Source organism: Salvelinus alpinus, chromosome 26 (assembly GCF_045679555.1).
Source record: "Salvelinus alpinus chromosome 26, SLU_Salpinus.1, whole genome shotgun sequence".
NCBI lineage: Eukaryota > Metazoa > Chordata > Actinopteri > Salmoniformes > Salmonidae > Salvelinus > Salvelinus alpinus.
The window spans coordinates 9,802,828-9,829,336 of NC_092111.1; the positions used below are offsets into that span (position 1 = coordinate 9,802,828).

At 45.2% G+C, this 26,509-nt stretch overlaps 1 protein-coding gene across 1 annotated transcript; it reads right to left on the minus strand.

Annotated features, from left to right (window-relative positions):
- On the minus strand, nt 1-24,704 carry LOC139554619 (ETS domain-containing transcription factor ERF-like). Its single transcript, XM_071367573.1, has 5 exons — nt 24,097-24,704; nt 8,383-8,617; nt 6,145-6,257; nt 4,261-5,153; nt 1-4,154 (listed from the first exon to the last, which is right to left on the minus strand). Exons 1-5 carry the CDS (start codon nt 24,116-24,118, stop codon nt 3,594-3,596), a joined length of 1,824 nt encoding a protein of 607 aa, XP_071223674.1. The 5' UTR covers nt 24,119-24,704; the 3' UTR covers nt 1-3,593.
- Nucleotides 24,705-26,509: the final 1,805 nt, after the last annotated feature.

Consider the following 26,509-nt stretch of genomic DNA (forward strand, 5'->3'; position numbering starts at 1 on the left):
TTGTCAATTTTTACCTGTTTTAATGAACCCTGATTACAATTTAATTACAAATAAGGGATGAAAAATACAAGAGAAACAGAAGGTACGCTTCCTCAAGGCATGGAGTCTCATCTCTCAGTTTAAGTGTTAAATAACCGCTGAGAAGAGTGAAAGAAGAGAGAGAGGGAGGATAGAGGGAGAGAGATGGTCACCTTTCAAATAATACAATATCTTTTTCCTCACAGAGTCCTCCCAAAAGTGAAAAATAATATATATACACAAGACCAAAAAATATATTTCAAAACGAAGGTAATGTGATAGGATTATGTGAGCCCCTCTTTTCCATGTGTCCACAAGTACAAATACAACCAGCTTAGTTGAAGTTATAACTACTATTTTAGTTCAGATAATAGTAAGATGTAAGAGTTGTCATTGTCTGGAAAATACATACTGAAAAATAAAACACTAAACTCATGAGAGATTCAAATAGCCATGGAAAAGAGGTAGGCCCAGAGGAGTACAAAATAATCAAATAGTAAATCATGTTAATAATAATAATAATGACAGTAATAATACATTTTGAAAAATAAACAGCAATGACGATATTGAGGGAAAAGTATCAACATAGTAGGAAAAAAATGAATGGTGATTTAATTTTTCTTTCTAAGCGACAATTAAGGCAGCTGTCAGTTACAATGCAAGGCGGGACAAAAGACTAGCTGGGTGGCTAAAAGCATTAGCATGCTTCTGTTTGACTAGTGCCGAACCGAATGACTGTGTTCGCATACTCTCTTAAAAAAAAGCGGAAATTGTACGGTTTGTCCATTTTGAGATGCCGTAGCCAGTATACACTTCCTCAAAATAGTCAGAATAACTCAAGAAATATGTAATTAATTGACGTTTTTCCAGAGAAGATCTTAGTCGCGCAATTTTAAACCTAAGTGGGTGCAGTATTTCTAAACAAAACAATTTGCGTGAAAATTAGTCGTCTCTTCTTGAATGACAACTAAGACTTTATTGAAGAATCCCTACTGTTGACCAATCACCGACGAAGGGGCATAGACTTCAGCTACCGACGTCGGTTTGCTCCGAGAAAAAATGTAATGTGCCCGAACAGCCGAAAAAACCTTACCGAAGTCCAAAACGTAACAAAATGTTGTCATAATATATTCACAAACTCTTCTGAGCGGTTTCTGCGGGGAAGCATGCGGACGCCTTAAGGCAACACCAACAGCTGCTTAAACACCCACTCACGCCACACTAGCGCTATGAACAAACTCTGGGCAAGTCTTATTTTGGCCTGGATCTTGTTGTGTTACGCAGCTGGAGGGGCCTAGCTGCAGTAGATGGCACCTGCAAAGCTTCTTCTCAGATTACGGGAAGTCCCTCTCAGAGGTTTTGTGATGTCATATCCCGCGTGGGCGATGGTGGTTTCTCTGGTTAAGCGTCTACAAAGCCAGAGAGACTAGTACGGGGATGGGAAATCATGTCGCTAGTGATGTCACCTTCCTTTTACTCTAGGTTAGCCGCATTTACGCATTTACACCCCTCTCAGCAGACCAGGTCTACCTCACACACGTACACACAGGTGGTGGACTGTTACTGATGCATTCTCCTAGTATAGTTCATGGTCCAAGACAAAAGGCAGGTTCAGTAGACCTCAAAAGGCTCCTAGTCCCTGTGTTCCCAGGAGCATTTGGGGTGTCAAGAAGGGGCGAGCCTGGTCGTAAAGCTGAGGTTCAGGGTCCAAGATCTAACATTTCTCCATTATTTCTTAATTTACTGTCCCTTTACACCCACCACCCTTCAACCCCCAAACAGAATACTTGTTTTTACATTACAAATAGAAACGTGTTCCGATTCCTCTTGTACAAGGACCCTTTTCAATGCAGTTCCACAGTCAAGAAGGGCAAGGAGAGAAGAGGGCTCCCTCATATATGCCCAACATATAGTTACCATTACAATTCCTGATTCATATCAAATTCTACTTTTTTTGTTGAAATATAACATTTGTATTTAATATATTCAAATAAAATATGTGTAGTATTGGTTTTAGTTATTCAGCATCTGTTTCTTAAATGGTATAAAAAACAAGGCAAAGTGGCAGTCAGTGTATGTGGTCTGTTCCCACACCAACTCATTTCAGTATGGTATGCTCTTGAGGCTTCTACAGAGTGTGTGTGTGTGTGTGTGTGTGTGTGTGTGGGGAGGTACCATGTGAGTTAACAGTGAGAAATGTGTTTACATGAGTGTGAGCGTCAGGGAACAACATTGTGTGTCTGTGTGTGGGAGAGTGTGAGCACATTATTTGGCAGGGGTAATTCCTTTTAAGTCACCTGTCAGTTTAAAAAAGGCACAATCTCAATTTGTCCTGTTTGTTCGTTAAAACGGGCAAACTTCAAATGTCACTAAAAAGGCTTTGTGAAGTTGCCTGATATCACCTCGGTACTCACATTCATGGTATACTTTCTTGGGGAGGGAGGGGAAAATCGATTAATTTCAGTCTCAGTTCAAGAACATTGTATATACAGAGGTACTTCTAACCCTCCGTTCACTGCAAATGCCCCACCGCATCTCCCCAAATACGGCTATTTTTTTATTTTGAGGGACTCTCTATGGGAGAAACAGGAGCAACTTCAACAAAGGGAAAGGAGGAGACCTTGAAGATAATATTTCAACACCATTCCAAGCGCGGACTAACTACCTATTTTCTCGATTCTCTCTCCTTATAAGATTGTGCAAAAGTCTTGTAGGGTCCCCAAAAGCTGTCCATTAAGGGCTGGTTGGGTACTGCATTGTTGCCATGGTAGGTGTCAATCAACACTTGAGTGACAGGAAGGCCATAAGAGACAGGGGGGGGGGTCTCCAGTCAGTCCATCCACGTCCTCTGTAGATCTGCACGCCATTATGTTTTTTGTCCCTACGCTCAAGGCTGGGGAGAGACGATTATCAAAGAGCGTCTGGTGAAAAGGAGGGCTCACTCAGACACAAATTCAGTCTTAAGTCAGTCCCTGTCGAAGAGGTCATCATTAGACAGATGCGGACAAGGAGGTCTCTTTGTTTTGACTCCTGAGATCCCTTCCCAGTCATAAAAGGTGATGGAACAGTTGACAAGAGTTGGTACGAGGTCCCCGTCAAGACAAGCACTTCTGTAATCTCTTTTCAAGTCTGTTGAAGATAGAAGGCATTGTCATGATGTCATCCCCCCCAGTGTCAGCAATATTAAGGTTCGTCTGGGAGAGTGTGTCTGAAGGGACTCTTTCCCATCTGTTTTGATGCAACATGAAAGGCTAAGGAGCTAAGGGCGTTACTGGGAGGAGATGTTGAGGGGAGATGGAGGCACCTTAAGGCAGCATACAGGTCTATGGGATGGATCCTGGATCTGGGCCCTGAAGGGTCTTCTGTTTAGAGGGGATATCTAATGGCCATCCTTAGTGTCTCAGTCACAGCATGTTGAGCTGTGTGTTAATGTTCAGTATTAAATCAGTTCAAAATGAGAGTAAAAAAAGCCTTCCGCACAGGCACTTGTGTATATGCGTAAGCTTGGTTATATGAGTGAGTGTGTATGTAGGTACGGGCATGAGATCGTCTCTCTGTGTGTGTGTATCCCTGCCTCAACAGGCTCCATGGTTCTCCAGAGACAGCTGGGCTGTGGCTCTCTGCAGCTCGGAGCTGGCCCTGCGCTGGGCCGGAGGAGCACCCAGACTCATGGACGGGCTTCTCCTTGGCCCCTCCCCATTCTCTGACTCCCTCCTTGTCGGCTCCTCCACCACCTCCTTCTCCGCCCGCACTTTCTTATCCTCGGCCTCCTCGCGCTCGCCATCGGCCTCCATCTTCTGGTCCTCGCTCCAGCGGCGTTTGAAGCGCAGCTTGAGGGGGATACAGAGGGTGCTGCCGGGGCTGATGGGAGGGCCCTGGCCTGGCTCGCTCTTCAGGCCCAGCAGGGAGGGAGTCAGAGGGCCAATGGGAGGGGCGGCGGGGGTCTTGAATACCTCCTCATCCAGGTCGTCCGCGGCGATGGCACCCAGGTTGGTGATGGCAGTAGGGGCGGTTCCGTTGGTGGGATGTGGGGGGGTGAAGACGTCGCCCTCGTCGTAGTCGAGCAGCTCGTCCTCCTCGCTGATGTCGGTCACCTCCACCTCCTCATCGGACTCGATGTCGGAGATAGGCTCCACCTAGACAACAATAGACAACAGAGGAGTCATTGATGAGCACATCTCTTTTTACATTAAACTGGGGTTTAGTCAGGCGAACCTTGATTCTGGTTAGTGATTGGCTCACCTTGATTTTGGGAGGGCCCACTGAGGAGGAGGAGGAGTTAGAGAGCAGCCCTAAAGCAGCGTAGGAGGAGCCTAGGCTGGAGGAGGACCCACCGGTAGAGGAGGCAGAGCAGTCCCTCTGTTTACGCCCCAGCGGAGGCGGCTGCAGCTTGAACTTGAAGGGCGAGGGGTGCTGCTCCTCCCCTTGATGGTGGTGCAGTGAATGGGAGTGGGGCATGGGCGGGGCATGGTGGTGGGCTGTTATGGGCTTGTCAGGGGCGGCAGAGGGCCTGTGGGGCTGGGGGACCACGATGTTGGGGTAGTGGAAGAAGGCTCTGGGGCTGAGGTGGTAGTTGTAGACGCTCTGGTGGTGGGCCTGCAGGTAGCGCTTCATGTCGTCCGGGTTGAAAGAGAAGTGGGAGCCCAGCATGGGGCTGAGAGAGGGGGACGGGGTGTAGGGCAGGTGGGAGCCAGGGGTCATGGACAGGGCCGGGGACAGGGTGGACCCCAGGAGGCCCCCAGGGCCCGGCAGGGGGGACACAGGGAACGGAGACATGGGGTCACCGTGAACCCTGTGGCCGGGCGGGGGACGGCCTAGCCCGCCGGGACCCCCGTAGGCACGAAACAGCGAGTCATGGGAGAGGCGGGGGTGGAGGAGGCCACGGAACGCCCGTTCAGGGCCCACGCCGCCACGATCTTCACCCCCCACGCCTTCCTCCAGCTCAGAATTGGTGGAGGTCCCGTCGCTGCAGTCGGAGACAGAGCCGCGGCCCATACGGCGGGCCACGCTGCTGAACACGCCCGGGCTGCGCAGGTCCTCACTGGGGGAGAGCACCTCGGACGGGGTGGAGGGGGGGAAGCGGAAGTGGCTGCCCCCGGTCGGCACGGGAGGGGCGCTCTGGGGGACTCCCCTGCCTGGAGAGAGAGAACAGGACAAGTGAGTTAGAGAGGGTAGGAATGAAACAGAGAGAGAGGGCGAGACACAGAGAACGAGCAGTTAGTGTGAGGCAATAGGTGACAGAAGGAGAATCAGAGCCAAAGTGAAACCAAGTCAGAAAAAGCAGGTGAGTGAGAGTAAAAGTTACTGTACACAGAATCACAGACCGGGACAGAGAGAGAAAACCCACTGCTCACACTGGCCACGTGTTACATTCCACCTTTCTGCCCTGCGATATAAAATTGTGGCACACAAATTCTTGGCATCCTCGCTCGTGCCAAAATTAAATATTGGAAAGTCGTTCTTTTTGCCATCACAAATACGAGTCTGGTAGCTCCATTTTCCTAAAACCACTGAGTGAGTTAACGTCGGAGAGGCATGGGTGTGTGTGACCACTATATCAAAACATGTCAAAACCCAGACCACATCACATATGGAGTATAATAAAAACTCCATGCAACAGTTATGTCACAAGGTATCAGGCTTCAAGTGTGCCCTATTTACACTGCGTGGCTGTGATTACTGCCCCAGGGCTTTAAAAAAGAAAAGAAAAGGGGGGGTTAACACTTGGTATGAAGCATATAAACAAATATGCAATATGCAAACATCGCTCCACTACATAAACCTGATGGAGATGGATGAGTATTTTAAGCATTTAGTCCACGTCATTACCTGTCAGTCATTGTAGCCGTTGCCACAACAAAATGGAGCTAGTATGTGTTCGGCTCTCAGGCACATTAGGGATCTGTATTGGCGTAGCTAGTCTTTAATACATTTATAATTGGACAGATACATAAATCACATCTCCCAACGATCAGACGTCAGTAAATGCGTATGAGGACTTTATGGAAATGCTTTACGACTTCCAAATGATGGACACTTACAACGTACTCATCTATAGTATTCTTAAAACTGTGCCAGTGATGGTCTCCGGTGGATTTCCAACCAGACTAGAGACAGAGTACTGACCAGAGCCCATGTCGATGAAGGGGTAGTTGACCAGCACCAGCTTGTTGAAGTTGAACTTGTAGGTGAACCTCTTCCCTTTGGTCTTGTGGAGGATTCTCTTGTTGTAGTAATATCTGTGGGGTCAAGGTTTACACGGTTACTCACTCTTTGTTCAATTTGCACGGTTAAATAAGGATTAAATACATTCAATGGCACACAAAGACGCTGCATCATGTGGTCCTACTGAGTGTGATACACAGAACCCCCCCCCCCGCCCAAAAAGACATGCAGTATCTATTACTATGTAATTGTATTGCTATTTATCTAAGGCAAGGGTTTCCAACCCTGTTCCTAGAGAGCTACCCTCCTCCAACCCCAGTTGTAACTAACCTGGTTCAGCTTATCAAGACAACTGGAATGGTGGGCTAGATTAGGGTCGGAGTGAAAACCTACAGGACGGTAGCTCTCCAGCAACGGGGTTGGAGAGCCCCGATCTAAGGGTATCATTATGTGCGGTAACCATGACAATACGAAACGTAATGAGCACACACACTGGAGAATAGTAGGTCTCTCTTGCAGGATATGTTTCACCTCAATGAGACAACCCTTTACAAACAATGGCCAAATGAACACGCAGGGACTCAGTCTAAGGACTTCTGTTGCACTAGGAGTGGAAGGAAGTCCTCAGCCATTGTGGCCGGTGAACCAAAGGTAGCTGGCTCTAGCTCGTTCACTGCTGAACCTCTCGCGCTGGCACAGTGAGGACTCAATGGGTGAAGGGCCTCTTCCCGACTGCAGCGGCTACCACTATGACTAGAGGGCTCCCACCTACACACGCTAAATGGCAGTAATAGTAGGAGGCTGCCTAGTGCTTACTTTGATATAGATGTGAAGTGGAGACAGGTTTGGACTGGAACGTAATGTTCACAGGCGCAGAAAGAGAGCACTCGAACACGTGGGGGAAAGGCCAGGAACACACACACACACACACACGTGATACACACACACGTGATACACACGTGATACAGTGAATGACTTTACTGGAGTTGACACACGCAAGCGCACACACACGGAGAGAGAGAGAGCTGGGAGAAACATGCGGGGACACACAAGGGCTCAAGCTTGCTCTACGGTGCTTTGAAGAACAATTGAACTCACTTCAAACAAAGCACAAAGGGCTAACGTTACTACTGCCTCTATGACACAGCTTTAAAGGACATTCTAAACACACACACACACACACACACACACACACACACACACACACACACACACACACACACACACACACACACACACACACACACACACACACACACACACACACACACACACACACACACACACACTTCGTAGCCCAAGCAGCCCCAACCCTAAACCCTAATGAGGAAAGAACATTGCCAGATTTCAATTACTTCAGAATTTAAAAGCTTCTTTCATTGAAGAGTTTTATGACAGAAGAAAGTAGCATAGACGTTAGGTCAGACCGGTCGAGGAGACTGGTACACCATAGAAACAAACCGACAAGGCGCAGATGGGATGGAGGAGGACTGGCAGAGAAAGCAGCTGTGACGAGTCATTGGTAGGATGAGCACTATCTGACCCACACCAACCTACGACATGAAGGTGACGCTGACAAGCCAGTGTGTGGCCAGCTCTGGCTGCTAAGTGTGTGACAGCCAGAGATATGCGTGTGGTGTGTGTGTGTGTGTGTGTGTGTGTGTGTGTGTGTGTGTGAGATTGAGTGAGCGAAAGAAAGTGAGAACAGACTGCGGACTAAATAAAAGCTCTCAGCTTCCCACGTGTGCTCTGCAGCGTGTGTTTCTAAAGACAAAGTTCTCTAAATGAGCGGTCACGTTAAAACGAGGGACCTTGACGTACATCCGAGATCAACAAGTCGTGATGAACCGCGCTCCCACTTTCTCCTCTGTTCTCCTCCCTTTCTCTTTGAAAAACAAACAGGGGGGGGGGGGCACTCCAGAGCTCTCATTGTTCTGGCCTGTCTTAAATCAGCTAAAAACAGTCTTCTAATAACAGCTATTAGTTGAGTCCGGTGCATTAGAGCTAGGCTGGAGCAAAAGGTTAAACACACTGTAGCCCACTATGACTACAGATTCCCCTACTTCAGGTCTGTATTTACACAGGTTTGTTACACTTAGATTAAATCTCTTTTGCAAGAGAGACCCGTTCACTTCATTTCTTCATCCTACAATACCCAGAATCCCTTAGTCGAGGCGATAGTTGCTCCCCTTTTCTTACCTAAGCGCTCTGCTCAGCTTGTCGTAGTTCATCTGCGGTTTGCACTTGCGGGCGCCCCACAGTCGGGCCACCTCTTCGGGGTCCTTGATGACAAACTCTCCGTAGTCGCCCTGCCAGGCGATGACTTCGTGGTACTCCTCCTTCCGCAGCAGCTCCAGGATGAAGCACCACAGCTGAATCTGTCGCGAGCCGGGGCTCGACTCGGGCTTGTAGGCCCAGTCAGGGAAGGCAAACCCTGGGGAGGGGGGAGGAGGAGAAAGGGGGTTAGATGGAGGTGTAGTGTTCAAATGCTGGGGATGATGGAGCGGAGAACAGAGGCAACGGGGATAGGCTGGTAGTGGAGAGTCGACAAAGGGTTTGTGAGTCGTGGGTTTGATCTCCAGGTGACAGGTCACATGTAGATTATTGACCAAGTCACTTTGGATAAAAAGAGTCTTACAGAGCTGTACTGGGATCAGTGTTCAAAAACAAAAAAAGGTTGGTTTTTTGGGGGCGGGTAAATTTGTTTGAGTTTGAAATCAAAGCTGTACAGGCCTGGTGCTTTCGTATCAGTTCCATGTTTATCGTTAATCAGGACGGCCTCGAGTATGAAGACAAAATAAAAGCTGTAACGAACATTAGACACACGTGAGAACAGGGAGCGCAAGTATTTGTTTTAGAGATGTAGGTTGTGCTTAAAGACTCAACACCACTTCAACACAAGGCCAGGCAGAGACATACACCCCCCCCCCCCCCCCCACACACACACACCTCATTAGGACCAGATGTGCTCTAGGGAGCAGGCCGAGAAATCGCCCTCGGAGAAACACATGGGCACAACGCAACAGATAAAACCACACTACGGTGTACATACCAGAGGTATTTATGTTATAATAGAAAACAGAAGGACATCATATCTAGAATACTAGAGTAAACACTGAGATAAGAGCACAAACAGCAATACCGACGACTGGTACCCTATTGCCCCATTGAACCACCTGTTGAGCCAAAGTCCACAATTGTCACTGTAAACCTTCATTCCAGGTCAAATGCTGCTGCACCAGAGGGACTTCGACGCCCATTGTCACTAAAAAAAAACTCTGTGTATGAAGGAAGGAAGATTGGATTTAGCGAGTGGCCCAGTTAAAAGCCTATGACACGTGACTCACACAAAGAAATAGGAAAGGGATAACAGGCTAAACCATTCAACTACTTCAATTGTCTCGTCTGAATTGAACAAAACAGTGAATGGTTCTGATGGCTATCCGACGCGTCACAGCTCCTAAAGCATAAGCGTATAATTCCCACAACGTCGACAAGAGCGGCCAAATCAATGGCGCCACTTTAGCGCCTGTGCCACTTGGGCAGATGCTGGGAAGCTGGTGTCAAAGCACATGTAAAGCCCGGCAGGAGCAGATCAAATGAGAGCGAGGGAGCAAATTGAACAAACAAACACACACACGTTCAGAAAAGCTAAAGAGGGTGCATGCGTGGGAGCAGAGTGCTCACACATACAAATAGCAGCAATGCCCACTGAGCGTGCGTCAGTGCTGACTCATGGCCTCTTCTTGTTTGTCATTCAGCTTTCACACGGAGCGCGCCTTTCCCCTCCGCGCTGCCATCCCTTTCTTTCCCTCGCTCCCTCTGACACCATTGCTTAGCAACAGGACATTTTAGCTCTATAAATAAAAACACCAGAAACACACCGAACATAAAACTGTAATTCAATTATAAAGGTATCTAAAGTTCAGAAAGTGTTTTTTTTGGGGGGGGGGGGGGGGGGACAAAAAGGTAAAAGACTAAATGAGCGAGGGAGGACAGAGAGAAGGAGGCATCACAGGAAAAGAGAACAACTTGTCATCTGTGGTTTCACTGATGAAAGGTCGCGGTTCTGCTCTGCTGTCCCTTAGCCGACACAGACATTCACTGTAGTGTCCGTCACATACAACAAATCTCTTAACTCAAATCACTGACACTCACAACGCTGCTCCTCTCTAGACAGATGTGCGCACGCGCACACACACACACACACACACACACACACACACACACACACACACACACAGCAGAACAGCCATTACAAGCCCGTCTTCTGCTCTGCTGTGCTCACTACCAGTGGTCCTGGTGGGACTGCTGGTGATCCTGCGGGTGACAGTAACTACGATAGGAATTACACACGGATAAACACGATCATGGTTACGCGCCATAATAACACACATCACTTCCCATGTGTGGTGGGCTGATACCTGGGAGAGTCATGTAGCGGGGCCATAATGATCCAACGAACATCAAGTGTATGAGGTCAGTTAGAAGACACAGTTGTCCGAACCCTTTTCCCTGGGGACAAAAAAAGTGAATTTTTAGGGCTACCACAAGAGTGTGTGACCATTATTCGAGGCACCTGAATTTCCCTTCCAACAGAAATATAGGATCTCTAAACGAGAACCATTTTCATACGAGGATTTCAATACGGCTACTCGATGTTAGCGGCCCTATGACGTCATGTGTTTATAATAGTAGCTTTAAATAACAGATAGACATCGCGTGCATTGTCCTGAACGCCTGCTGGTCTGAGACCAGGGGCTCCATCGCCTCTTTTTCACCATGTTCCCTCCATCAATTCCCCCCCTTTTCCCTCCCTTCCTCCTATTCTTTGCTGGCTCTATATTTAGCTGGAGGAAAAGGTCAGCCTCCGTCTGCTAGTGACGGCTGCCTGGACACAGAGATAGGTAGGAGGGGGCACGGACTTGTTCTCCGAGTGAGTAGTCCATCACCACTGGACTACCCTCCATTGAATTTCAACGGGGACATGCCACGGTGCATTGAGAGGGTGAACACACACAAATAAAAAAAACAAGGTAAGCGCTAAAACTTCTTGTAGCTAAAAAGGTAGATGCTAACATTGACTCATGCTAGCCTGAGGGCTAATAGCTCCCTATCCTAGACATGGCCATCAACACCAACTCATGAAAGGTTGCTAGATCGAATCCGAGCTGACAAGGTAAAAATCTGTCGTTCTGCCCCTGAACAAGGCAGTTAACCCACTGTTCCTAGGCCGTCATTGTAAATAGAATTTGTTCTTAAACTGACTTGCCTAGTTAAATAAAATAGAAAATGTCAGAGTACAGGGGGAAGGATTAATAGTGAGACAAGGAGGGGCAACTTAATAACCCCGGAAGACAGAAGAAAACAGATCAAGGTGTAGAATGGGCTACGGACCCGGGTAGGAAAAACACCCTGATGTAGATCAAAGAGGCCAGTCAGAGCTGCAGGTGCACCACATGAACTTTCACCCCTCTCCCGATTCTAGAAAGCAACTGTTTACATACGAGAGAGAGAGCGGTAAAGGGAAGGAAACATGAAAAACTCAAATCAGCACAGAGTCCTGTGAAAGAGACCAGAAGCGAGATCGGAAAATTTGTCTCTGACTGTTAACTACATTATAAACATTTTTATTTAAACGGTGTATTAGGCTGTGTGGCCTTTCCAAAGATATAAGGCGCAAAGGGAATAAGCTATACATTGGTTGTGTGTTCTGTGTGTGATTGGCCCCCTATGCACTAAACTGGGATGTTTATGCATCCAGCAGCCACCATGCAGGTGCACCAGACCCCGAGCAATGTAGCAGCCCAAAAAAAAGACAGGGCTGTGTGGTGTTGTCATGGCAGTACCTTCACAAAGACGCGACTCCACCACACGGTAGACCCTCGATATGTTACCTTCATCTTTACATCAACAATTGCCAATGTCAACGCCACCGAGATGAAAGCAAGTTAGAACATGACGGTGGTTGGACAGTCGTAGGGGCTGGACTGCGACGGTGTAATGGATCCCGAGGTGCGCCGGCCAACTCTGCCCAGACAGAAACCAGACGCGTCTTGGGGAGTTCCGCGCAGTGCAAGCTGTGATTAAAAATCAGCCTTAGATGGTTAGACAGGGCGCGTGTTTGCTCCAATTTTCCTGCTATGTGAGGACTGTCGAGTATGAGTGCAGGCCTTGTCCCGTGCAGAGCGGACACAGAGCCAGTGTTTATGAGCACGCCTGTGCAGGCCCTGATCAGTCTCCACGCTCAGCAATAGATCCCTGGGACAGACGTCCTAAATACTAGTCTTGGAAACCTGAGGTTAGGAAATGGAGTTGATCTCCATAAAAAACTTGATTTGTGTGTATATTATTAGCAACTAACACAACACTCATAATTCACTATAAAGTATTTGTTATAATCTTTGGTAAACCTCAACCAATTTGAAGACTTGAGTAGGAATTGCTTGACCGGGCTTGACCCTTAACACTAGAAACGCTAAAGCAGTCATTTGGACTTCATGAATTTAAAAAAATGTATTACTCTGACATTTGTAAAGTCATGCCCCCTTCCATCCTTTAATTTTCCTAAATAAGTCTATATAACACACTGTTATATATATATATATATATATATATATATATATTGTTAGAATCCTAATATCACAAACAGAACTGGAGTTACAACCAGTTTTAGGATGGCATGTCCTTTTTTGAATGGTTTTCCCGTTGCCCCTTCCCCTGGAAGTTGAAGACGCCGTGCCAAGTCAATAATCACCCTGATAATTGCCTCGAAAGGGAACCAAAACTTAAATTTCACACGTAACAGATTAAATAAATGAAGTAAAGTATGATGGGTGAGAAAGGGGGAGAATAGGTGAGTTGAAGAGCGAGGAGAAGCGAACCATGTAATTATGTAATCACTCATTGTGAATGAAGAACAGGGCAGGCCATTCTATTGTATTGACCTATTCCAATTATAATCTCTAAAATGGTATGTACCCTATATCAGTCCAATGAATCTAAGCAGTTTTATCAGTATTCTCAGAGTACACAGTGAGAGCCTGCGTCATTTACAATGGCAAGAAGACTAAGACAAATGGATGCAGGTGCTCAGTTAGAGGTGCTACAAAATCGAAATGAAAATGCTCAGAGAGGGGGGAAGAAATGAATCATGACATCTCTGATAATTATTCTTCTGATTCTGAGCATCAGCCTCAGCCTGAACCTACACCCCTAAGGCCTAAGCGCAAAAAAAAAAGAAGCCAGAACGGTGCACACTGAGCAGCAGGCCTCACATTTCCCTGCAGCGTCGCCCGACATCGCCGTGGATGCAACCTTGTGTGGCCGTAATGCCCCCTAAAAAAAATGCCATGTCTTGTGGCCAAATTGGCCGTTATGCCCTTGGCCTGAATATAATCATTATAATTCCCATCTCTTGGCTGCCAATCCTTGTGCTCAGAAGCTACCTCTCACGTACATTGCGCTCTCAGGTATCTCAATTCTTATAAGGCAATGCCCTGAGAAGGACACGTCATTGTGTCCTTCTCAGGCATCGCAGCTCCGAAGTACAAGACAGACACATTGGGATGCAACAGCGTGCGTCCTTCTTATCGAATTCCCGAGGCGCACATTGATGTTAGAAGAACTGTCCACATTTACTTTTCCTCAGCCAACAAGATGAGTAACGAACAGCAAAAGCACTAGCCTACGTCAATCTACTATCCCCCATAGTACAAAAGTTTAGTTCGCCTAATCTATTCTATTGGTCAGCTTGTCGTTACGTGACAAAAATAAAGATTCCAAACAGACTATGGGTCCATTGCGGGACGATAGATGCCAAATTCATACAACCACTGTACATCAAACAAACTTTTAAAAGCAATGAGTCTGATGTAACAGATCAGAAAGTTTAGTTTAAATGTTGATAACCGATTACTTCTTCACATTATAAGCACAGCAATGTGCACGCGGCAGTAGGCTACACACGCAAATGTTCCAAAATGCAATTAGCGAGAAAACACGGTTCTCAAAAAGCCCACCGCAAATGCGAGCGGTTTCATGTGACAGAGACAAAAATATCCTTTAGACATTTAGGAAGAGGGAAGACCTAAGGATGTAACAACGAGCACGTGTTGCTAATATGACTAGGATTGACCATGGCTGCTGGACAACAAAATAAAGTTATTTGAAAACCAATAGAACGTGAGAGAAATAGCCTACTGGCTTCAATGGCACATGAGGAAGTGTTTCTAAAAGAATTCCCTTGACATGCCTATGTTTGGAATTTGGCTAATCTACTTTGAAACAAGGTAAGACATGCCTCACGAAATGACAAAAAAACACCCAGGTTGTAAACAATTACATTTATGGTTAAATAGTTTCAAAATGTTTTCTTCCTCCGCTCATAGGTGTGTGATTTTGTTCGCAACAGGCACTGGCCTTTCTCTCCTAACAAAGAGTGGCCAGTAGGCCTTTGCAGGGGGCTGCTGCTGCTACTACTACAAACCCTACCCACCAAATAATTTCGGGCCACGCCCCTGGGCCTATGTCATCAGAATCATTCCTTTAGAAGTTAACTGCCATTAAGCATATATATATATATATATATATATATATATATATATGATGCTGACATGAGGGAGGCGCCAGAAAATGTAGTCAGACTTTTCATTTTATATATATATGAAAAGTCTGACTACATTTTCTGGCGCCTCCCTCATGTCAGCATCGGTGTGGACATGTGAGGCTGTAGCCATTATGCATTTATCACCTACACTTTTGACAGGCAAATGATTTATCTACATATGTTTTTTTAAACAGATTAGCTAGTGTTTTTAAAATATATTTAAATTGGCTATTTTGGTTAAAGGCCTTGGTGCCCTGGCAGATGGCCTTGGTGCCAGATTGGGCACCTCTTGAAGGCCAAATAGCCTTGCCCCTAAAATCTCAAAATTCCAGCCCTGCCAAGCAGGTGCCCCCACCACCACCAAAATGAAAAACCACCACCAGCTTTCGTTGTTTATGTGGCATGCTCCAACTGATGCTATTGCGTGAAGATGCTTTACTTGGCTGACAAGCTGACAATAATGGACTTTTTTTGACTGCTGTCATAATCGACACATTCATTATGATGCCATTATTGCTTTTGTGCTGATTTTCAGTATTTATCAAGCACACTTGGCGCTTATAATGATGTTTAGGCTAAATGAGGTTGTAATCATTTGACCACGTGTCAAATAGCACATTTCTTGGTGGCTGTTATTATATTTTTTATAACAAGAAGCTCTTACCGCATTCCAACACATATGCTTTCTGTCTCATAGTTGTAACAATGGCACCGCACGAATAAAATGTATTTTACACTTTATTTGTGCAAAGCTGTCATCAAGGCAAAGGGTGTCTACTTTGAAGAATCTCAAATATATTTTGATTTGTTTAACACTTTTTTGGTTACTACATGATTCCATATGTGTTATTTAATAGTTTTGATGTCTTCACTATTATTCAACAATGTAGAAAATAGTAAAAAAAAAAAAAAATGCTGATTGGCTGACAGTCGTGGTATACCACAGGTATGACTAAATATTTATTTTTACTGCTCTAATTACGTTGGTAACCATTTTATAATAGCAATAAGGCACTCCGCGATGCGTCGTGCGTAAGAACAGCCCTTAGCCATGGTATATTGGCCATATACCACACCCACCCGTGCCTTATTGTTTAAATATATATAGCCTATAGTAACATACTAATGAAAATGCTATTGTGTTATTTGAAAAATATATGTATATTCCAATATTACCAAAGAACTTTAGAAACACAGGCAAATTATTATTTTTGCGATAGCATATATGAAATGTATTAATTACACTGTTAGAATGTTGTAAATCAGAATGACTGCTCATTAATTTGAACGGGGGGGGGGGGGGGTGGTCCCTCAAGGGCCAGCGGTTCTAGTGTTAAGAGGATGGTAGAATAGCAAAAAAAATCCACTTGAGAGGTATTTGCACATCCTTAATCTAAGCTTTATCATCCCATCCACCGTTAAGACCGCTGTGAACCATGTGACTGAGTAGAGAGTAGAGGCAGTGACCTGAAGAAAACCTGGAAGTGATCAGAGGGAACATGGAGGGGTCGGCTGGGTGAGCCGGGCTTAGCGCAGGCTTTCCCCTCCATGCTCTGGGATAGTACTAACAGGGTAATGTGCAAGACCCCTGGACAAAATCAGGTCATGTCCAAGTGAGAGGACGACCATGTGTTGTCTAAATCCCCACTACTCCAGAGAGTAACTCTGCCTACAGAAAGTGGGGCATGCTGTTGAAAGAAGTCAGCTCTGATTGGCTTTTTCCTCATAGACAAGCATCCTTGCTGTGACTTGGAAATGAGTCTATCCAGAGGGCAGTGGTCTGAAAGTGGGTTCTGACTGGTCAGTCCAGACAGCCTCCCAGTGGGGTGGACCCAGATTGGTCCGTTCGCACAGCTGGTCCATTCAGCCCCCTGTGGGTGACAGACAGAGTCAGTCGTCTGGGCCCAAGTCACTGGTGGTGGTACAGGGGCCTGGCTTCTGGTGCAGGATATTTGGTGGCAGACTAGGGATCACAAGCACTCCATGGGGAGAAATGCAAGTAAGTTCCACTGTCTTAACTCTTCACACATCTCAGTCTGTTATATCTTATCCCCTGCTCCCCTGTTATTTGTCCTATAATTTGAGGCACACAGTTTATCTCCTGGCTGTCTTCAGATTCTTATTCTGGATCATTCTGCGAAGGAGGAAGATGCAAAGGGGGGGGGCACTAAAGTCTTCTTCTGAACTCAGGGAGATCCAGGCACAGCAGTGGGAAGTAGGGGTGCTGAGGGTGCTGCACCCCCTGAAAAAAGAAAATCGGAATAAAAAAGTTATATTTTGTTTTTGTTTATAAAGAACTCCCAAAAGTAGCGCACTGGGCCTTTAATTCCTGTATTAGCGGACCTATATAGCCGTCTGTAGGGCGGGCAAAGTTTTTTCCCCTTGCACCTCCCTCCCAAAGTCTGAAACAAAAAAAAGCAGCACCCCCACCCCAAACATATTCCCGCGGCTATGCATCCAGGCAGCACAGATTAGAGGTCTGGCCTGTGCTCTGTTGGAGGCAGACAGGACTTTGGCCTCTGTAGACAGCAGCAGTGTCTGGCTTCGTCTAAGCCAATTCTGTCTCTTCGATTCGTCAGACGGCACACGCTACAAACTTCACTCAAAGACGTATGAAATCTCAGGTTTGTGAGTTCGCAAAAACACCAAGACTTGCAGCATGATGGGAGAGATTCTGGAAAAGTAACAGCAAACAGAGCAGGAGAAAGTGAGGGGGAGTGAGAAAGGTGACATGGAAGAGAGGACAAAGAGCTAACATTCAGAAAGTCGGTGAGAGAAAGATCAAGATGTAGGCCTAGACAGAGCAGGAGATCAAGGAAATGCAAGCGATAAAAAAATAAGTGGTCAGGATGGGTTAACGCAGTGGAAAGGGGGCTGGAAATGGGAGGAAGAATCAGAGAAACGGATAGATTGCCCAGTTTACAAAGTTCTGTGTTGAGGTTAGGTCTCCAGACAGTCTTTACTTTCATTTCTCTCCACAACCACAGACAGCGGCTGACGACAACTTGGTGGCTCCAGCTGTGAGATTAGCGCACAGTCGACATCAGGGCTCCCTCCCCTAACCGGCGGCTGTCACCACAGCCCAGAATAAACCACCAAACCAAGGGAACGAGATAAATCAGTCAGAACTGAAGCTGCCAATCTCTTCACTGACGGCTAATGCATCTTTAAATGTTCCATCTTTCCACAGAGACAAAAAGTCTTCATAGTCATTAGTGATAGTAGAGTCATGGGGGCAGTACACTGTGCTTCCACTCAAAGTCCTCTACTTTGAGACCTCTCATGAACCTGTCATGAACTAGCTTCAAATTGACTTGATACTAATACCCAACAGATTAGGTTATATGGAAGCATTTTTCTGCCATTTATTTGCTGTGATCAATATCAGGGCATCATTAATGATGTTTACACAAATCGGTCTCAGGCTGCCTGCATATAGGGGTAACTGTATTGTTATCACGTTGTAAAGTCCATGTTTCAGCAGAAACAAACTCAATGGCACCAAAGCCCGGCCGGCCCGTCTACAGTCAGCTGTCAATATCAGGGCATCATTAATGATGTTTACACAGATTGGTCTCAGGCAGCCTGCATACAGGCTTACTGTAATGTGAAACGTCGTCACGTTGTAGAGTCCATGTTTCAGCAGAAACAAACTCAATGGCACCAAAGTCCAGCCGTCCTGCCTTCAGTAAGCTGTTCGTTCCACCTCCCCTCAAAAAATAAGTATTTTAATCTCACAAAGGTCTTCATCCATAACCGCCGGTTACACGGTCATGGTGCCAGCCCTAAATGTAGGCTGTACGCAAATCATAAACTTCAGGAAAGCTCCATTGTTTATTTTAGTGGGGCATGCAACACATCTACTCGTTTGTGATTGATGATAGGATGTATGCAAAAACACTAGGCCTGAGGTGGCCATTTTAACCATCTCAGTGTTCACATTTTCCTAATTCGGTTAAACCCAAGTCTTATTGCATTAGCACTGGATCCTCCTCAGACTAAATTGGGTGCGTAAAAATATAAGAGGGAATCAATGTGGCGTCACCACAAAGATGGCAACCAACATCAGCACTAGCGTGAGAATTGAGAGTGTGCTGCGTGTGTCTGTGTAGTGGGTCTGTGTATGTAATGCAACACAGACGTCAGCATTTTAACTGGTATGTGGGGGGTCCGGCCCCCGTAATAAACTGTTGGGTGAGTGTGTGTGTGTGTGTGTTCAGCATAGAACACATAAATACAGAGTAAATCTTTATTACCCTGAGTCTAGCTCTTGTAAGTACAATCGGTCTGATAGAAGTTACATAACTGATCTTAAAAAATACATTTATTTTTATTTTTAATACGGGCCTTGGTGATGTTCTGGGGGGGTTCTCAGTCGAGTCAGGGAAAATAACAAATGTGCCGCTTACTTAACTCTGAGCTGTGGTCTCCGGCTGTAAAGCTTACCAACTGGAGAGAAGACTGAGGGAGAAAACAGACATACTGAAGGAGTTTTAAACCTCCCCTGATAAGATGGAACCATTTGATCACTAACAGGAACAAGGCTGAGATTCCCTTCTGTTCTGTCACAGCCTGTAAACGTCTTCCCCTTCAGCTTCCTCCTTCTTCACACCTCACCTGCTCAGATCTTGCTCTGGTGAAGAATCGGGTGCAAGTTGTCACGTGTGTGTGAAGTAGCGTGAGAAAGGAGGGGTCCACATCGCAGCATTCTCACCAGTTCAGCCTTCACACACGCCCATGTTCAAGGAGATGCACTTCAGAATATCACAGAGTACACCACTAACACAAACATTAGTTTGAAGTAAAACACACTACCACACACTCGTGTGGAAAAGCCAAAGCCGCAGGGATTCCGAGCGAGTTCTGACAGACACAGGCGAGACAAAACCTCAGGGTTCCCACCAAACCCAGGGCTGGAGCAGACAAAACACCCAGGCTGCTCCCCTCCGTCCACAAGCCACAGGACAGAGCAACCTGCACTTTTGACAGCTTGGCTAAACACTGGGACACAGATGGCCATGGGTGAATGGCGTGATGTGTTAATATTTTGTCCAAACAGTACCTTCGCATTAAAAACATTTTACTAGAAAAACTGTATGTACAGATCTGTTAAACACCAAATATTATACTTTGTAACTGATATTTGTCAGACATTTTGGTCCCTTTGACACAGTGACTAACACAACCGTACCATCTGATTAAGTGAAGCCCAAAGGCATTGATGGGAACATTCCAGCTCAGAAGAGAAAAGTTAGCATATCTATGCTAAATATTAAATTCTGTATTTTAGATTAGGGGTTTGGTAATGATTTTGAAGATTTTAATAACCTTCTACATAATCTGTCCTTAAACCTTGTGTCATAGTACAGGACAAAGTTGATCTTTCACTGATAAGGCCTGTTTCATTTAGGCTAGACTTAAACCTTCAGAATGTCAGTTGAAGACCAAATGGCTAGATTTGAAAGCAACAAAAAAAAACAGTCTGTTCAACCGATTTCAAATGGGAGAGAAAAGCACAAAACGTAAGCATAAGAATTCATGTCATTCTAGAAAGATATGCTTATCTTCGAGAGTAAAATGGACCCAAGTTGACTAAAATTGGTTTGGTCACATCAAGCTCCTTCTCGGAGTTTGTAAAGAAGGCGGAAACCTCTGCATCCTGTCAGGTGTTCACAGATAGAGGCCCTGACATGTTATCTGCTCAGCGGCCCGACTATTTTTTGGTTCCACTTGGGCTACCCTGTCGTTTCATCTACACTGCAGGAGCCTTTCAAGCATGGAGCCGGGTGGGGGAGCAACCCTACTGTAGTAGTACAAATAGTCTACTGTATTCAGTGGGTAATGAACTATGGCGCGTGCCTTTGTTTTACCAGTATTACCTGGGCCTGGTGTGTTTTCTTTTCCTCACGGTAGAGGTAATAACCAAAGCACATTTCCAGGGAAAAAAATCTCTTCCCGTCATCATGGGTCAGAGTACGGAGTTCACTTGCGATGGTGCAGGTTGCCAATCTGACGACACCATCATAACCTGCTTATTAAGGGTTTTCAATAACATTGATCCATTACTTGATCAGCTAGGCCTAGTCAACATGTTGGGGATATGCTGTTGAGAAAGCCTCTCTTTTATAGCCTAGGCCAATTTCAACCCACTATGCTTACTAATTTGCTTTCCTGACAGTCATGTTGTTTAAATGCAGACAGGAACAATGTTGAATATTCCCACTGACAAACATGAGCACCCCCAGCAGTCACTTGCAGTGGCCTGTGTGGGCTAATTGCTCGTGTATGGGTCCTTTCACTTCGTACACTGGGGAAGACAACAAAAAGTGCCCGGCTACAGCTGTGACGTCGCACATGTGGCGGATTGTTGATATAATGAGTAACACAAGTGGAAAATTAGGAGCTAGCAGCCCAGACGGCTCACATCCTGGTAGGATGCGAGTGGAGTGTGACCCATAGAACTGGAATCCCAGTGCCGTTGACAGATGCCAAGGCACCTTTGAGCTGTTTCACCTGGGCCAGAGTCAGCCGGGAGCGTGCAATGTTCAGAATGGAACAGACAGATGTACTATAGGCCTATACATTGGACTTCAGTCTTTGAGAGCCATGCAGGCCTACGTGACATTCTATAATCTACAACATAAATATGTGCCTGAATACCATTGCCTATTGAGAAACAAATTCATGCTAATGATATTTTCCTGGAATGTTGGCATCAGTCTACATTACAATACTAATGAAGAGTAGCATAAAGTAACTCCCATACAGCATAATGATCCAGTTATTAGACAACGGAGTTGCTACACAAAGATGTGGGAGGACAGCGGCTTAGCCTACAAGATGGATTCCCGAGATGTGAAGCATTCAGGAACAAATTGAACCAATGAGTGCAGATGAGTGAACGCCATGAAACTACTTAGTAACAGTAAATCTGCCCTGGGGGTGTACAACTGCTCCTCCCACAATCTCTCTTTTCAGAGGAGTAAGAGATACCTGGATTCCTGCATGTTAGAGGATCCTGGGTGGGGTGCTGACTGAAGGCCCAAGGCCACAATACCATTTGGTGTATGAAAACAAAATCCCCATTTTACATTGACCCTTCAGCTTCCCAGTTCCCACATCCCGAATGTAGGATACCTCGCAACCGGTGTCCATACTCCTCAAAATATAGTGTAATATTTGCAATGTGACAGGATGTGTGTTTGTGTTGTGGCAAATATAAAGCAATATCTCCTAGAATTCCAAATAGGCCTAATTTAAATATCACCATCTTCTGGTTCATTAGACGTTACAGGACAACTCAGAAATGTAGGCGTTCTATTTATGGGAAAATAGTGTGTGATAAAGCATAAATGTTTTCTGTGAGTGTGAGACAAATTGTAAGCCATGTCCCAAGTGAGAGGTGTAGCTCAAATGAGGTGGGGGAAAAGGTACATCTACAGAGCAGATATTTCTAGCCAGCCAACTCATATGGAAAACATTCCCATACTCTAAAAAAGTTATTTCATGTGTGGGTGTACCCTAGACTGGGGGGAGGGGAATGGAATAATCCGCTAATGGTTTAATGCATGTGAACATGATTTCACTGGCAATGCACTTCTTTTTATTCATCCAGAGAGGGAATCCATCTTGCCAACTAGACCTACTCAGTGTGATTGCGGAACGCAATTCCGGGTCGTTCTTTATACTTCTATTGGTCCATTTTTAAGCTAGGACTCCAGAAAGCAGGCGGGAGACACCAGTACAGTAGGTGGTGTTAATGCACCATAACGTTGAATGCCAACCGTCGATAAACTCCACAGAAGAAGAAGAGACGAAACAGGCAGGGGCGACACCAGTAGCTAGCTAGGACACCGGTAGACAGTGTCCTTCTCCGAGCACTGCTTTTCCATAGTTCTGTTAACATTACAGCGAGGGCAGGTGCTGGCAGCAAGTACTAACGTTACTAACTAGTTACTAGGACACCAGTAGACAGTGCCCCCCCCCCCCCCCCCCCTCCCCTCCTATAAAAGTTGTGCCCGAGTTGGGGCGGCAGGTAGCCTAGTGGTTAGAGCATTGGGCCAGTAACCGAAAGGTTGCTATTTCGAATCCCCGAGCTGACAATGTAAATATCTGTCATTCTGCCCCTGAACAAGGCAGTTAGGCTGTTCCTAGGCCGTCATTGTAAATAAGATATTGTTATTAACTGACTTGCCTAGATAAATAAAGATAATTTAAAAAATATATATATGAATTCAACCTCATTCATTATATCCAGCACCATATCAGTGTCTACTACATATGTGAAAATTGCACGTTTATATGATGTTGTTTAAAAAGATAAAGATCCTAAAAAAAAAATTCTCTGACATCACAGGGTAGGATTAAAAGTTAAGAAAAAAGGTGATTTTCAAAACCTGCAACGTTTCTAGTCAGATGGTGGGTATTATTTTTCCCACGTCATCGCGAATCTGTGTTTCACTTTTGATGTAATCGGCCAGAACCTTTTTTTTTTTTTTACATTATATGCGTTTCTACAAAACGTAGAAATGTGCCGTTCACACATTATGTAGACATTCATTTTGTGCTGGAAATAATTAAATGACGTTGAAAAGCGGTGGTTACATGTCGAATGAGAGTCCTGGCATGCCCAACTAGCAACCCTGGTAAATAGTTAAGTAATGGATAACTAAACAAATAAACAAACTGTTTATCAACAGGTCTGTGCCCGTTTGATAGCGTAAGCAAGGTTACGTTAGCTAACACTAAATGTTACTCGCCAGGAATGTCCATTTTGGGGGAATTGGTTAGCTAGCTAGTCAAATGTGGAAGTTCGAAAGTTGGTTAGCTAGCTAACTAGCTGGAATAATAGCCAAGTAAACTTAGCTATCAGACACCGATACAGTAAGATGTTTGCTAACCAATAGACAGTGATGTGAGCAAATGGTTTTGCGTGGTTATTTTACAAACTTTCCACGACGAGTTAGCTAGCTCTGCTTGGACTCGAGTAGGAAATTGCGGCAATCAGCTAGCTAATTAGCCTAGCGCCCTAGCCTGTCTGGGTTTTCAACGTCTCATTACGCAGAGTTCTTAAATCAGTAGTTATTTACGATAACCATTGGTCATTGCTATCACACAAGGGTACATAATTACAAGTTGATCATTTTGCCATTCCCAAATTATCCAGTTGTGATTGTGTTGTTACGTGAAACAATAACAACCGCCAGTCGAGCGCCATAAAGTATTAAGCACTTCCAGTGGACAACAACAGGAACACAGAGTTCCATTCGGACAATAGTTGGTCCGCGAACATTATCGTAACTTACCCGTGTCCCCCGGGGTTTTCATGGTGACTCTGGTCAGTTTCCCGTTTGGTTGTTAGTTAGCGTGGTATTGGACACCCAGCCTCCGTTGTTCTTGACAAATTAAAATCGAAAAATTCCTCGCTGGCTTGAAAACTTTTCCGTTTCTAAGCTTAGCCTGAACCCCTCTGTTCTCATGCGCTCTAACCCCCAGCCCCCCTACTGTTCCCTAGTTACTTTTGAGATCCTAACTTTATTTTGTATTTTCTTTTTCACAAACCGTAGAGACGAATGTTGCTCTAGCTTTGTATAAACCCACTCGTCAGCACTGAATGGCGTTGAACTTTGAGTCCGTCGTGCTGATAGTGAGGGAATGCCTTGTAACACTGTTATAATTCTTTAGCTAATCAGTTTAGCCGCATTAAAATGTTGCATGGTCGAATCTTCCACATCGTCATTCCAGCAGTCAAAACATCGCATTAAAAACTTTCAATCTGAGTATGGAACCACGTTTTTTTCTCTTTCTACAGACTTTTATTTTTCCACTCACTCCGTATTCTCAACCCCCAGCCCCCCTTCCTCTCTAGGGGTGTCGTGTTTCGCTCTCCCTACCACACGGGGCCGCCCACGCGGACCTGGGAAGGAGCTTACGCCTACTTGCCATTCGCCTGGTTGGCGTCACTACACCACACGGCGTTGCTGTGGAGACCCACTGCCGCCGGTAATGTTGATGTATCCCGTTTTGCGGCGAATATGTAACCGCATCAAATCATAATCAGTGACTATTTGATAGTCTGCCCACTTAGTTTACTGCAGGGTTGCCAGGTCTAGCTAAAATGTGTAGGCCAATGACTACTCAAAACATGCCAACCAAGTCCTAAAAACTAGCCAAAATGTTTCGCAGCAAGAAAGGAGCTGCCAATTTAGCCAATAAAATATTTTCCCATAAAGTTATCGAGCGAATTATTAAGGGATCTCGATTTAACTTCTAACGACCTAAGAAGCAAAATACGTTTTTTCATAAAAATACGAATTATTGCGAGCTAATGTGACTAATAAAGGAATTTGAATTTGTCGCATGAGAAAAGATAATTCGCAACTTTTATGAATGTTAGGCTATTTTCTGGCAATTTGTCGTTATTATGTGGAGGATGTTAAAATCACAATCCGTTATAAATTGCATATTTGCGAGATTGACTTGTCGTTTCAATAGGCATAGGCTAGGCCTACTGACTCAAATCTGGGTTTATGATTGTAATTAAATGTGGCCATGGTTTGGTTAGCCAGATGCAGGTAGCCTATTGCCATTTTAGGCCATTTTTATTTTTGAATTTTTTATTTAACCTTTATTTAACCAGGTAGGCTAGTTGAGAACAAGTTCTCATTTGCAACTGCGACCTGCCAAAGATAAAGCATAGCAATTTGACACATACAACAACACAGAGTTACACATGGAATAAACAAAACATACAGTCAATAATACAGTAGAAAAATAAGTCTATATACAATGTGAGCAAATGAGGTGAGATAAGGGAGGTAAAGGCAAAAAAAGGCCATGGTGGCAAGGTAAATACAATATAGCAAGTAAAACACTGGAATGGTAGATTTGCAGTGGAAGAATGTGCAAAGTAGAAATATAAATAATGGGGTGCAAAGGAGCAAAATAAATAAATACAGTAGGGGAAGAGGTAGTTGTTTAGGCTAAATTATACATGGGCTATGTACAGGTGCAGTAATCTGTGAGCTGCTCTGACAGCTGGTGCTTAAAGCTAGTGAGGGAGATAAGTGTTTCCAGCTTCAGAGATTTTTGCAGTTCATTCCAGTCATTGGCAGCAGAGAACTGGAAGGAAAGACGACCAAAGGAGGAATTGGCTTTGGGGGTGACCAGTGAGATATACCTGCTGGAGCGCATGCTACGAGTGAGTGCTGCTATGGTGACCAGTGAGCTGAGATAAGGCAGGGCTGTACCTAGCAGAGACTTGTAGATAACCTGTAGCCAGTGGGTTTGGCGACGAGAATGAAGCGAGGGCCAACCAACGAGAGCGTACAGGTTGCAATGGTGGGTAGTGTATGGGGCTTCGGTGACAAAACGGATGGCACTGTGATAGACTGCATCCAGTTTGTTGAGTAGAGTGTTGGAGGCTATTTTATAGATGACATCACCGAAGTCGGGGATCGGTAGGATGGTCAGTTTTACGAGGGTTTGTTTGGCAGCATGAGTGAAGGATGCTTTGTTGCGATTTTGGAAGCCGATTCTAGATTTATTTTTGGATTGGAGATGCTTAATGTGAGTCTGGAAGGAGAGTTTACAGTCTAACCAGACACCTAGGTATTTGTAGTTGTCCACGTATTCTAAGTCAGAGCCGTACAGAGTAGTGATGCTGGACGGGCGAGCAGGTGCGGGCAGTGATCGATTGAATAGCATGCATTTAGTTTT

Coding starts and splice junctions, on each gene's coding strand:
- LOC139554619 (XM_071367573.1), bottom strand. CDS start 24,118: ATGAAAACCCCGGGGGACACGG. Junction 8,618..24,096: donor GAAAACCCCGGGGGACACGG/GTAAGTTACGAT, acceptor CCCCCTCCCCAG/GGTTTGCCTTCCCTGACTGG. Junction 4,155..4,260: donor TGGGCCCTCCCAAAATCAAG/GTGAGCCAATCA, acceptor ATTGTTGTCTAG/GTGGAGCCTATCTCCGACAT.